The sequence below is a fragment of the Alligator sinensis genome, unplaced genomic scaffold, assembly GCF_000455745.1.
Source record: "Alligator sinensis unplaced genomic scaffold, ASM45574v1 scaffold1161_1, whole genome shotgun sequence".
NCBI classification, from domain to species: Eukaryota; Metazoa; Chordata; order Crocodylia; family Alligatoridae; genus Alligator; species Alligator sinensis.
In genome coordinates this window covers 118,665-132,953 of record NW_005843255.1, presented here as the reverse complement: position 1 = coordinate 132,953, position 14,289 = coordinate 118,665, and the positions used below count along the sequence as shown (strand labels likewise).

Sequence of the window (14,289 nt, the reverse complement as noted above, 5' to 3'; positions counted from 1 at the left end):
AGCGGTTGTGTCCAAAAGCTTGCAATTAAAGAATTTTTTTTGCAAAAATATAGTTGGTCTAATAAAAGGTACCACCTCTACCATAAGTTCTGATTGCTTGAGAAAGCAAGGGACATTCATGCAGTACTGCTTTGTGCAGCAGCTGCAGGCAGCCTGTCACTTAGCATGCCAGTGCCTGCACAGACCAAACCAAAGCAGCCCCATTACACAGTGTCCCCACTATGGCCCAGCACTGGGCGACAGGGAGCTGGAGTGTGGCTTGCAAGTGTCAGTGCACAACAGCCAAGGAAGATGAGCTGAGAAGCAGCAGCAGAACATGCTTTTAGCTGGGATAAGCCACTGAGAAAGTGCATCTCCTCAGGTGCCCCATCCCCATCATCTGCCTCATCTAGTAGCCTGGCATATCACACCACCCTGCAGCAGTTCTCAACCCTCTCTATGCCACACAGAAAACATGCTGCACAGGAAATCAAAGGGGTTTTGGGAACAGAACAGAGCACAAAGCCAAGCTCCTACCATCAATGCTGTCACAGTCCCTGCCAGAGGGCATGCAGACCAAGCTGATGCAGCCCAAGGCTCAGCACCTGGAACAGGCTGGTCTGGTCTCCCCACTCCTGCCAGGTGTCCACACATGAGCATTCATGGAAGGCAGTTTCAGCTCTTCCACCAACTCCCTGTGCAACCATAGGCAAAGCCCCATGTCTCTCTAGCCTCATTCCCTCACCTTCAGGGCAGGCAGCAAGTCAGCTGCCACCTGCAGCAAGCATAAGGAGCCCTTGCTTAGGAGGGCCAGTGGCTCTGCAGAGCAGCTGCACATGGGTCTCTCAGCATCTGCCAGGCAGCAGGGATATTTACCGCGTGTCCTTGAGCCGTCGCTCTGCCAGCCAAGGGAGAACCCGCAAGAGGCCCTCGGTGATTTACACCTCGGAGCAGTCGCCTCTGCCAAGGTTCAATGCAAGGGGCTCACAGCCTCACTCATGAACATGCCAGGCTCCACCTGGGCAGGTGCTCGGCATGACACCTGCCACAAGAGGAGCATCAGCCACAGCCCAGGGGAAAACTACTCTTACAAACAGCGGCTGGTGCAGGAGGCAGAAGAGTTTCCGATTCAAGTGAAACAGACAGACCTTGGATATGGCGAGAGCACTGAGCCTGAGTGCCAACAGCTGATGCAGCCCCTTGGGCCGTACTAGGGGTCCTGAGTGTGGGGGAAGCAGCACCATGTGGGTGGAGGTACTCCAGGAAAGGAATTCTGGGGCCCCTTCAAAGCACAAGACCAGTGTGGTCTGCTGGGCCCTGCTGGTGCACACTTCTAGAGTCAAGTACGGGCCAGTACTGCTGGACTGAAAGCCGCAGAAGGTGGCATGGAGGCATTGCCCACCCCTCACTGCTGAGCTTGGCACTTGCTGCTATTTCTACTCAAGAGATGAACCCCTGCATGTAAATGGTGGGGGAACAAGGACGGTGAGCACTCCTGTCTGCCTGAGAAGGGACCAGAAGCTCCATCTCTTGGGACTTTTGCGCTGGGGAGGAACATCCCACTCAAAGCTCCATCTCTTGGGACTTTTGCGCTGGGGTGGTACATCCCACTCCCCAGGCTGCCAGGTGGGGCCTGCTCCGTGGCTAGGACATCCACAAAGCATGGCCACGCACGTGTTCCAATATCTGCTCTCAAACCAATACTCCAGGATTTTTCCAGGCTCTGTCCTACTAGACCACCTGTGGCCCTTTCCTACCTTGGCTTCAAGTCAGAACAAGGACATGCCAAGAAACTTGTTTTCTTGGCTGTAACTGAAACGGAGCCCGGCAGCACACAGGTGTTATCTGCAATCGCAGCAATTGGCTTGGGAACAGGCACTTGTTCCCCACTGAGTGGGACGGTGGGAACAGGTAGGAGGCTGTTTATCACAGCATGGCTCAGGGAAGAGTTTGCAGCTGATGGGGATGCTGGGATGTCAGCATGGGGAGGGTGGCAGACACCAGCTTTTCTTGCGTGGCTCTCATGACCCACTGCGATATCACAGATGAGGAAAGCTGTTTTCAGAGCAAATCCTTGGCTGGCCACCTCAAAAGCAGCCTCCCTTCATAGTCACAGCCTTTAGCCACAGGCAGGCAAGCAGGGTGGCTGTCACATGACAGGGTGGACACATTAGGAAGGTCTCTTACTCTCTTTGGACAACACTGTGAAGTTGCTCTCACTGTCATTACCTTGGCTACAAGTACTTCATTACTTTTCAGAGGCTTGACTTTCCTTCACTGATGTCAACTCGCATCCTTCAGCTTGACTAGACTAGCTGCACTTCCTGCATCTCCTGCACTAGCCCTACTTGTGGAGGAGAAAGCCAGGCAGCCTCCCTCAAAGCACCTTTACCGAAGGAATAAACTCACCTCCTACTTCCCAGGCTGGGACCAGATAGGGCAGGAAACAAGGCAACAACTAGTAATGCAAAGACCATGTTCTGCTCCCAGTGCTCTCAGACTCGCTGCGTAAGCTCAAGTCACTGCCCCAATAGGCCTGGTTCCCTGCCAGGACTGGGGAACAGCTATTTCCATAAATACCTCAAACAGCTTTATACACACAACCAAACGCTTGCACTGTGCACTTGTGAAAACAACTTGAGTCGGTGACAGAATTGGAAAAAAAAAGTCTCACTCTTAGGCAAGTAGCTAGAGAACAGCACCCCCAGTGCCCTGGCTTCCTACTTTGTTAGCCTCCCTACCACTCAGCTGAAGGATCTGTCCAGGAGGCTGCTGTGCTGGTAGCCTGGGGGACTTGCTCAAGTCACACTCACCACTCCTCCTTTATCGCCTTCCATGAACTGGACAATCTGGCAGGATGACTTCTCCCACAGGAAGATGTGCCCGCAGTCGCTGCCACTCACCACGAACTCACTCTTTGGGCCATAGAAGTTCACGCCTTTCACTGAAAGCAGATAGAGGGTTTCAGGTGCACAGACCAAAGACATCAAGAGCCCAGGGAGCAATCCTTCCAACATATGCTTGCTGCCAGGAAGGAAATAAACAGGTTTCCAAGGTTACCGACAAGGATCTGTTCAATTGCCCAGCACCCAGGGGCTCCCTGTGAGCATGGCCAGAAGGCAGAGCTTAACTTCTCATAACAGACGGACCAGAGGAGACAGTGACAGGGGACACCTATTCCTGCCTTGCTCCAGAGCTGTGGATGCCCAACCCAAACCTGCAATGCTTGCCCTGCCGCCTGCATTAGCTGTTTGATAAGCAAGTAACTCTCCCCTGATCCACCAATGCCCCTCAAGTCCAAACTGCATTCCCCACCAAGCCGCTGTGGAGTCCAGGGGGTGAATTTAGTCATCACAGAACAGCGGGGGCAAAGACATCTGGCTGTGTGTCAGAGGTGATCTCCGTCTCCAGAGAAAGCAGAGCAGGGGTAAAAGCAGTGCCATCAGCATCACTGGCAGGAGTCAGCCCCAACCTGGGAAAGATGGCTCTTGGAGACAGCAGTATCAGAGACCCAAAGCACGTCTCCAACTCATTTTCACTTAATTTCATCCCTGGGCCTGGTCCTAACACCATACAGGCCACAGGATGCTCAACACACTGTTCCAGCGTCATTACCTGTGGCATTATTGCGATGCCCCTTGTATCTCTTGATATACTCTGCTCCATCACTGTGAGAAGAGTTGAAGAGATAAATGTCTTCATCGTTGTAGCTGGCCAAGAGCTCTGCCATGATACAAGAGATTAGGGGTAATATTAGAATCAACACACTTAGCACCAACATGCCATGCCATAAAGGGCAGAGCAACCATCTGCCCCAGTACACCTAGCAGGAGCTCCAAGTCCAGAGCCAGGCTGACACAGGGACACATGAGCTCATATCCCACATTGTGTTCACGTAGCATCTCCAAGCCCTTTGCGGTAGGCAAGCCAGTGTCATTCCCACACTGCGCCCAGGGATGCTGATGTATAGGTATTGAGTGACTCATCCTAAGACAAGCATGATCTGTGACTCATCTGCAAACAGAACCCAGATCCCAGGAGTTGCTCTGTTCCCAGATGTCTGGCTGTGCATTCCTGGCTTTCATATCCGTTTCCCCACCTCCCTGACGCTCAATCTGAAGACTGCTTTGTGCCTTTGGAGCACTCGGGCTGCTTTGATGACCATAAAGGCCAGATAGGAAGACTTAAATTCAAAGAGCTCATCCCTGCTCAGTGCTTTAGCTATGAGTGAACTCGTGACAAGGGACAGCCCTAAAGGCAGAGAAACAAACCTACCAGATCCATCATGGCTGTACACAAGACAGGTGATGTTTGCTTTGGACTCGCTGTTTACCTGGAGGAAGAAGAACCACACAGACAACTTTGACCACAATTGTGCCGAGAGCCACAGAGCTATTATATTCTGAAATGGGCTTCAAAGTAGGGCATACAAATCCATGGTTCTCTTTAGAACCAGCTGGCCAGTGAGTACAAGACTTTGCACAGGGTTAGAACATCACAGCTGCTCCATTCTTTGTCCACCTTACACCACCTGTCCTTGATTTGGCAGAGAGGGAGGCGCCAAGGATGCCCAGTGCCACAAGTCGGTTTAAACATCTGCTCTGAAGTGAGCCAGAGCTAAAACGACCCTAACTCAAACTCTGTGGGATGGGCTCTGGGCTTTGCTAACTAGCTGGGGCAGAGAACATGCCAGCCTGACTAATGGGGCCTGGACATGTCCTACCACCTCCGTCAGGGGCTGCATTCCCCTTTCGATCTTGCTGACAACAGGAGGGTTTACAGGCATCTCTCCTGTAGGATGAAACATGATCCCCCAACAGCTGCACCCTGCCTACAGCTCTGCAGGTCCCACAATGTAACCCCCTACCTCCAGCCATTAAGCCACCTTGGAAACTATCATACAAGCTATCTTAATTGCTTTGTAACAACACTGCTGCACACACGCACACCCACACAGCACCTGACAAATCCACAACAGGAAAGAAAGATGCCGAGGAACAGCACATGCCATCTACTGACCCACCCCCAATACAAGCTTCCCCACACTGCAACACCAGCGCATGCAGCGTAGGCTGCAGACTGCAGTGACTCAGAAACAACTCACACTCATTATATGGGGTAAAAGAGCTGCCTACCAGGTGCTGCGGGCAGAACTTCTTCAGCACGCCATTGTTTTCATTCTCGTCTATTTTCCGCTGATCGTAGATCCTAGACAAGAGAGCAAGAAAGCTGGTGAGAACACCGCAGAATACGTTCACACACAGATTCAAAGCTTTTCAACCCCATGACTTTCCAAGTGCCCTCAGTGTACACTAACGTACCCAAGACCCTTCTCCAGCTATTCAGCGAGTCCCTTTCAAAATACGGTAAGGCACCTGTGTAAGGTCATATTCCACCAAGATCCCGAGCAACTATCGGGAGCTGCAGAGCCACTGGAACTGGAACTCGGCCACAAGACTGCAGATGCTGGTGCGCCAGCTCCTTCATGAACCAAAGAGCCCTTCACGTCAGAGAGTGACCAAGGTGCTAGACAGCCTTACACGACAGGAGATGCACACCTCCAGCAGTCATCTGGTGGGATGCCACCATCTCAGCTTGCCTGTGCACTGCTTGTGAACGGTGGCTGCAACACTGCTTGGCATACAAGGCTTTCCCACCTTCCCCATTGCCTGCACCTCCCTGTTGGTTGGATATTCCAAGGGGTGGAGAATATGGGGCTGCTAGTCGCATGGAAAATCCTGGTGACTGTCAAGTCTTTCAAGTTTGTACCCTGCAGGGAGGGAACATCTGTTGGGGGACTGGTGACAGGACATCAGGAGGTTATAAGAGACCCTCTTAGCCACTAAAGATAGGCAGAAGGAAGCCTATATAGCAAGCAGAGGGTAAAAGGAGACTCAGTTCCTCAGAAGAGAAGCTATGTGCAGAGAGAAGGATCTTGGACTCAGACACTGGCCTACTCCTGAATAAACCCTTAGAACAGCCGGGCAAGGAAGCTTGTAGAGGCATTTATTTCTTGGGCAGTTGTACCAGTGAAAGGGTTTGTGAAATACTCATAAAAGCAGTATGTTACGTGCATAAACTGCAGTGCAGCCTTGGCGAAGCAGACCGTCAACCGGAGTGCCCACTAGGCTCCTGGGGAGTGCAAGGTGCTGGCTCAGGTCACAGCTCTAGACAGCTCACATGGAGGGTTTCAGCTCTGAGGAGGGGGGTGAGGGGCTCTAAACATGAACTGCTCTAATATGAGGTCTCAATGTTTTTATCTACTGTTTGACAGCAGAAAGGAAAAGAATTCAGAAGCACCAGACAAGGGAGAAACAGACTTTCACATTAAAGCAAGGAACCACAGTGCAAATCTCAAGAAAAGCATTCCAGACTGGAGCAGCTGCATAGAGAAACAGCTCTTACACTGGAAAAGGAAGCCAAGGGGCAGAGCTAGAGAGAAGGAAAAACCCACAGGCAGTGGGTGAGGCCTGACTATGCATTTGGAGATGCTTTCCTCCACAAGAGAGACCAATCCTTTTCGACTCCTACTAATCCAACTTGGCCTCGATGCAGCCCCATGGCAGAAGTGACTTCTTCCGTGCGTTAAGCAATGTGCGTCAGTGTATTGGGCAACACAAAGGAAAGAATTCCTGGAGTCCTCACAGCTGCTGTCTTCTCCAGGACCCCAGCTCCAGAGTTCAGCCTGCTCAACTCACTCCTGCCCTTCTCAGCATCTTCTGGGAGACACTCACCTGACAAACTGATCTCTGCCTCCTACAGCAAACTGGTGCGTGTTTGCAGGATTCACGTAGATGGTGTAGAGACCCACTTTCTTATCCTTCTCCTTTGTCACCACCAGTTTTCTTCAAACAAGAAAAGGAGAAAAAAAGAGAAAGATTCATGCTTTAATTCAAAACAGTGCCCAGATGGAAAGTGTGTGCATGGCTCTCAGCTCGCTCGATCTTACTCACTCTGAAGAAAAACAAATTATTTCTGCTTCCAAATTGAAGCAAGCACATGTCACATCTACTAGTCAACAAACGGCGCCGCATGAAGTCATCTGCTGGCTTTTTTCTTCCAAACAAAATGTAGCAGCATGTCCTTGAAAGGTTTTACTGTATGTGCCAGTCTGATGCATCCAAACAATTAGTAATAACCTAGTACCCTGCAGGATGCATACCACACTTTCAATTGACTTGTTTATTTTAGCTAGGAGGAGGAAAATAGCAGCAGTATTGGGGGGGGGGGTATGCAAACAGTTCTCAATATTTAGGTTCTGTACAAGTTCATATGAACACAAATGGTTTCTTGGAAGCTTTGTGAGATGACCATTCCAATCTTACCATTAGATCCAATAGCAACAGGAAGCTATTATAGGAATGGTGTGGAAAGCAAGAATAACCAAGGCTAGGTTGGTTTTACTGGCCAAATCAAGTTTTGCATGACTTCAGTTGTAGACAAACAAAAGGCACTGAAATGGTTCTATGATCAGTGTGATTGTTTTGACAGTCTCCCTTTAATCTTTAAAACCATCTGCTTCATAACAAGGCAAAATGGTAGGCAGATATGTGTGTATACCCAAAACAAAAGATTCAATAAGAGAAGCTTTGATGCTGTCAGCTTTCAAGCTCTTCACTTTAAAATAGGATCATCTTCAAAAAGATTCCATTGCATTGGAAAAGTACCATGTTCCCTGAGCTGGAAGTCTGCTTTGGAACCTGACAGTATATTTATTTTGGAAGGCTGTCAAAGCCGACAGCTCGACATGCAATGAGGTTGAGATCCTGTACACAACACGCAGCTGCTAGCTAATTATTATTTTTCAATTAACTGCAGTAGTGTTCCAATAACAAGAGGCTTGCTCAGGCTAAAAGCTTCTAGCTATTGTAAGTGCAAGGAGCTCCAAGTGCTGTAATTAATTAGACACATTGCTAAACAGAACCAGAGCAGGTACTTGGGTACTTTGCACCTGTTGAAGTCTCAGTCAGTGATCACAATGGCGTGCTTTGAAGGAGGAATGGAGACGTGCATCTGACTCTGTGTGCACACACGCTTCAGGGCTGGCTGAAAGCCTGGAACAGCAGCCTTTGCACAGGGGTGAGGATGCTGGGGTGTGAACGTGAACACCTGCAGGCTACCGTGTGCATGCTGGAGGGACCTGCTCTGGGCAGCAAAAGAAGAGCTCAAACTGCTGGACCACCCCAGGAAGACTGCCAAGCAAACACAGCAGGCCAAGAGATACCCAACTTGTTACGCAGGTCCCCAGACACCTGCCGATGGGGAAGGCAATGGAGTGGATGGGGGGCAGCAGCACCAGTACCTTGCACTCCAGTGTGGAGGCTTCATGAGCCATTCAGTGATTTAGTCATGAAAAGATGCAACTGCAAAGCAAACTGCTCTACCAGCTGGCAGATAAGTCCATCTCTCGGTCAGGTGAATAGTGCTGCAGCTCTGCAGACAGCCAGGGCATGCCCAGGAAAGCGTGAAATGACCAAAAACCAAAGTCTGGCAAACCACACCAGAGCGCCCAGGGCTTCAGGACCTAGAAGGAGCCTGAAGGTCATCAACTCCCTGATAAATCAACAGAAGGCAGCAAGGAGCAATACTCACGAGGCAGGCCGGTCTTGTCTCAGGTCGATGGTGAAGACCACAGCATCTTCACCAGCTGAGAGGAAAGTGCATGGGGAATCCGGTTCTAGGGCCAGCTGCAAGACAAACACTCTCATTGATTTCTTTCTTTCTTTCTTACTTAGACCAATTTGATCTATTCTTTTGTATCCTCCATCTCTGAGCTCTCCTGATAGGAAGCCTCCAATGTTTGGCAGATACCCTTAAGATTTTTAACCTGCAAGTGACCCTGCCATATGCAGCAGTCAGCTCAAGGATCTGAATTCCCTATAGGGCCAGAGGGAAGTCTTACACCACAGGGCTTTGGGGCCCCGCATGTAGGTCACAGCAATCGGAGACTTAGCTAAGTTGCTAGAGCAGATAGCCTATACCCCTTGTGATAAAAGTACTGGGAGGGCCGGGGAAGGCCATTAGTTCTCATTTTCAGCCTCAGCTCAAAACAGGCTGGCCAGCTAAGAGGGGCAGGATTTAGGCACAGGACAGCTGCTATACTTGGGCTCTGGCTCCTACAAACTGCTGGGCAGGTTTATTCTGACCTGCCACTTAGATAGCCACAGTACAATGCATGGAGGAGAGCAGGGTTTATAGCACTACCTCCAGAGGCTGCAGCACTTGATGGAGGCACAAATGCAAACAGAAGCAGAGACAGGAAGAGTTAGCAGGACCCTTTGGACAGCACCTAGTGCAGCCCCTGGCTTGAAGCAGGAGCAGATGTGGTCCCTGTGGTGAAAAGTCGCAACCCAAGATTAGACACATCAGTCACCTGCTTGCACCACTGGGGTTTACAGGTCCATTAGCTTTACAACTGGTCAGAGAGGTGGAGGGTACAGAAGCAGCAGCTCAGAACCCTTGGATCTGTCAGCATGTCCTCCTCTTGCCCATAGGAGGGAGACACTGATGGCTGGACAGACACCCAGGGCTGTGCTACAGGAAGCAGCCAAAGGCAGGATTGCCTGCTATGCTGAGGCCATGCCCTAGCAAGCAGGGAACTCCTTCTGGTGAACTGGAGCTGTCCCAATGGATAGATGTAGCGGAGTGCATATTGGGATGCGCAATTTTCATGGGCTACAGGCCACGTATGAGAGCCACAAGAGCTGCAAAAAATCTGGCCCTTGTGGCAGCTCCCACCAACCCTTATACCCTTCTCCCGCCACCTTATACCCCTCCCTCCCACCGAACTAGTGACCACAGGGGCCACAACGAGCTTCAAGAAACCCCTGAATGAGCAGGTATCGTGTACCAGGCAGGAGGGCAGAAACCCAGTTTGGATGGGCAGCAGGGGTCAAAAGACTCCATTACTCCCTACATGTCCAGAGTCTGCTCCAACATCATGGCAAAGCTAAGTCCTGGCCAACTCTGCACAAGAGCCACCAAGAGAGGTACTGAGAGGACAGGGAAGGCACAAATCAATTCTCTCTGACCCCTGGCCAGAGCCGGACTCCTCTGGACCAGGACAAGTAGAACTGAATCTTGCCACCCTCCAAGACCTCTCCTTGGCAGGCCTTTCTGGGATCCTTTACAGAGCCTGAAACAGAGGAAGGGCATGTAGGCACTGGCTGATTAGTTGCTGAACAGAAGGGGTTACAACCTGTTCCAAGAGGCAGCATGGCGGTCACAGGATGCCCAGGTGCTGGCAGGGTACTCACCTTATGTGAGGCTCCCTTGTGCTGGGCCACACGCTTGGTGTTCTTGCAGCACTGGGTGGCAGACAGTTCAGCGACACGGACCTGGCCATCACGAGCACACATGGCTAGAGTTGAGTCACCACTATTGGGGAGGAACTTCGCCTGGAGGAGAGCACATGGGAGAGGCTGCGGTCAGAGCAGGCACGGAGCACGTCCTCCTCCCTATATGGGCAGGGATTCCTCTCCATTCCCACCCTCAGCCCCAGCATGCAGCAGGACAAAGCCTGGAAGGTCAGCAAGGCCACCACAGAACACAGGGCTGATGGTAATAGGAACCCCACCCCTTTTCAGATCCTTTTGCTCTGCAGCACCTGGTCTGCAGCACCTGAGGCAGCTCTGAGCAGAAGCAGTTCCCAGCTGGGAAGGAGGCCCAGACTAGCGCCTCCATCTAGCCCCCAGGTTCTGCAAGAGGTAAAGCAATTCCACTCACTAATGACAGCTGCTGACTCACCAGAGACTCTGAGACAGCTCTGAGTGCTGCATATTTCAGCCTCTTGCCCTATGCAGCAAGCCTGGGGAATGGCAGCTCCAGGCTTCACGGACACAAAGCAAAGGGCTCCCCACGTGGGAGTGGAGCCAGCATCACCCCCAGGGGGCACCTCCACTTGATGCTCTGGACATGCAACATATCCAGAGCATCACAGAAAGATGTCAGGAGGGCTGGACACTGAACCAGGGTCCTGGCACCCCAGTAGCTGCTCCAGCCAGCAGGCAGCCCCACATGCTCCTAATGTTACATCACCACCTTTACTGGACTGGAAGGAGCACCCTCCCACCAAGTCCTCCATGCCACCCCAGCCTTCTCACCTGGAAGACATTGCTCTTGTGGCCGCTCTCGAACTCCAGCACTGGCTGCCTCCTAACCCAGTCCCACACCACCACTTTGAGGTCATCGCTGCCACTGGCCAGCCACGTGCCACGCTGGTTAAAGTGCAGGGTGTTGACGCAGCCAGCGTGTCCCTCCAGCCCATGTTGGAGGTGAAAGCGCTGCACGAAGATGCTGGCCCCACAGGCGTCATGGACGAAGCGCAAGCTGGAGCCAAGCTCCCTCTCCCGGAGGGCGTGAACTGCCTGCCAGCGGGGCCGGGGCAGTGCGGTCGTCTCCGAGGACACCCAGTCCTCCAGGGCTCGTTCGTCATCTGAGGAGTCTTGGTCATGGTTGGCACGTTTGCGCTGGGCACGGCGGCGGGACCGCTGCTCCTCCTCATCGTCCTCCTCCTCGTCCGAGTGGGACCGGTCATGGGTGCGATTCTCCTCATTGATCGAGTAGTGGCCCGTGTCATCCATGCTGTCTGAGTCTTTGTCTTCCCCTGAGCTCTCTGTGTCTGTGTCCCGGCTCTCCGTGCTGGTGCGGTTGGGCCCCACGTCATCCCCAGTGAGGCTCAGGCTGAGGTCAGAGGCCTCCACTTCAATGCCCGAGGAGGTCTCGCGTCCCTCCTCAGCTCCAGACATCTCCTCTGGACTGCTGGACAAGCTCCCTACATAGCATAGGCAACAAGCAGGTCTTAGGTCAATAGCTTCTCACATCTACATTTTGGGAAGAAGGCAGGGCAGGGTGGCCCTTAAAGATGTACTGGTTCAGAGAGGCATAAGCTTTTGTAGGCTGACTTCAGACTAACAAGCCTCCCTACCTGCATCTACAGCTCAGGATTCCCAAGCATCCCTGGGCACCCAACAGAACACCACCACTTTCAGGGTGAAGTCCAGTGCATCCAAAGTGGAATCAAGTCTGGCCAAAGCACTGCTTTTACCAAGTCCTACAGCACTTTCAACTTGGGCACAAAGGCTACATCCTGGGTTGGAAGGTCTGGTTCAAAAACCCAGACCCACTGGCTGCCTGGAACTCCACAGACTACCTTAAAGGCAAAACTTCAGTCCCCTGGGGTCTAATTCAAGAAAGCCTGATGTTCAGATCACTTCTGCATCCCCTTGGGGCACTGCTTGCTTAAACATCAAGTTGCATGCAATTACTTCGACAGACAAGGTTCTTTGGGTGAATCTGATATCTTTTATTAGACCAACTTAAATAGTTGGAAAAAAAAAATTTAAAAGCAAGCTTTCAGGTTCAAAAACCCTTCATCAGGCTAAGGAAGTTTCAGCAGTTGGTGTGTACTTAAAAATGTTTTCCCAACTATTTAAGTTGGTCTAATAAAAGACACCAGATTCACCCAAAGAACCCTGTCTGACTATGTCCTTAGACCAACACCTACAACCTACACCCCATGCAATTACTTGACCTCTGTTACCTTTAACTGCAGTGGCATGGGAAGCACTTGTGACCGCAATTGTTTTCTTTCCTTTCCCCAAATCAAGCCTCTCACTTCCCAAACCCATCTCCTGATGGAGACTAAGTAACCCCTTCTTTTCCTGCTTCTGGCACTTAACAGAAGCATGAACTTTGCTGTAAACCAGGCTCCTGAACCACAGCCTCTTTTCAGACATGATCCCTACTCCCACACATAGGAGGCTCTATGGAACCTCCTCGCCCTTCAGTCAGCAGTTATCTTGGCCATGTAACAGGGGATCTCTCTGCTCCCCTAAACTTGGGGACATTTCTCCCTTTTGGTCCAGCCCTGGCTTTTCAGGGCTCATCTGTGCCTGTTCTTCCTCCTGAGGGCACCCTAGCCATCATCTAACTGGGACTTTTGGAGAGAACAGCAGAAGCAGACCATCAGGAATCCAGGACCAAATCCTGGTTTCCCTGAAGTCAGAAGAACATCATGGTTGACTTTACTGGGACAAGCACCAGCACTGGTGCTATCTGGCACAATAAACATCTGTTCTGAAGCAAGGGGAATGCACAGCACAACCCAGACAAGGGACAGGCCACGGGCTTGCCAAGGGACACAGAGATGGGATGCTGGATTCCCCCTTATCCACACCCTGTCCCTGAACTGCTTAGAGCTGTATCAGGGCCAGGTGAACAATTCACTGATTTATCAGGCAAACAGGGTCCCTTTTGCTTCCATTGACCAAGATTTGCATGTATTTGCATGTGAAGTCATTCAACAGCATCCTGCCTGAGGACTGCTTGAGAACCTTCAATCTGTGAGCAAGCACTTGGTGGGCAGTCCTGTCATTTGGTAAGGCATTTCTTGGTACTGGGTCCAAGATTTGAGAATACACTTTTGTACAGAGCAAACCCCTTGATCTGGGCATAATGCTCCTACCTGGCTGATCCAGAGGATTGTCAACAGGCTCAGAGAAAGCATTAAGGCACCTCTGATCCCTTGCTCTTCACTGAGCTCTAGGCAGGGCTTGGTCTTTGCTTAAGACAACTCAAAAAGAGGGCTCATATCCCCCTTCCTTACCATTAGCTAGGTCTGTCTTTCCATCCATGCTACTCCCCTTATCCGACATCTTCTTTTCTTCTACGTTCACCCTGAGCTCAAGAGATTAAAAATAAAACGAAGGTTGGTAAAATTGGAAAGATTTGCTTTGAGACTCACGGAAATGCAGCGCTCTGCCCTCGAGCTGGTAAAGCAGCACATTCAGTGTGCTCACATTATCCAGGCTGAGTCAGGAAGGTCAGGGCTTGCTAATAAGGTTTGATCTAGCAAGGGCTGTGTGTTCCTAGAAACAACCCACTATGCCTTGACCCAGTGTACTTGGAAGTTGTTTAAGTGATGCTGCTTTTGTGCCACTTATCACAAGACGGGTACTCTCAAGCGCATTGTAAAAAAATACTAGCCTCCTAACTGGCCAAGGCTTGCAGCAAGCCTTTGGTTAGTAGATACCTAGCAACAAGATCGCTTCACTTATCAGAATCCTTGAGCTGCCCGCTGTCCTGATAGCATTCCCCACGATAAAGACCCCCCAACTCAAGTGCATCTTCCCCCCAGAGGAATACACATTGATCTACGAGTTCGAGAGGCAAGAGATCTTTGCCAACCACCTCCGAGAAGGAAGATGCAATTGCTGAATGACGAAATGTCACGGCCCTGCTGTCCGCCGTATGCACGACAGGGGAAATTCACAGGATGCAATGGGACTGCTCACAGTAAGGTGTGACGAA

General features: G+C 51.2%; 1 protein-coding gene across 1 annotated transcript in view; it reads right to left on the bottom strand.

The window, feature by feature from the left end:
• Positions 1-13,740, bottom strand: part of DCAF8 (DDB1 and CUL4 associated factor 8) — a 22,854-nt gene extending 9,114 nt beyond the window's left edge. Inside the window, exons 1-9 of the mRNA XM_006038124.3 lie at positions 13,586-13,740; positions 11,082-11,752; positions 10,236-10,376; positions 8,572-8,666; positions 6,714-6,824; positions 5,115-5,187; positions 4,255-4,312; positions 3,595-3,702; positions 2,793-2,923 (exon numbers count right to left, since the gene is read on the bottom strand). Coding sequence (XP_006038186.1) covers positions 2,793-2,923; positions 3,595-3,702; positions 4,255-4,312; positions 5,115-5,187; positions 6,714-6,824; positions 8,572-8,666; positions 10,236-10,376; positions 11,082-11,752; positions 13,586-13,634 — 1,437 coding nt within the window. The 5' untranslated portion in view covers positions 13,635-13,740. The remainder of the gene's footprint in view (positions 1-2,792; positions 2,924-3,594; positions 3,703-4,254; positions 4,313-5,114; positions 5,188-6,713; positions 6,825-8,571; positions 8,667-10,235; positions 10,377-11,081; positions 11,753-13,585) is intronic.
• Positions 13,741-14,289: the final 549 nt, after the last annotated feature.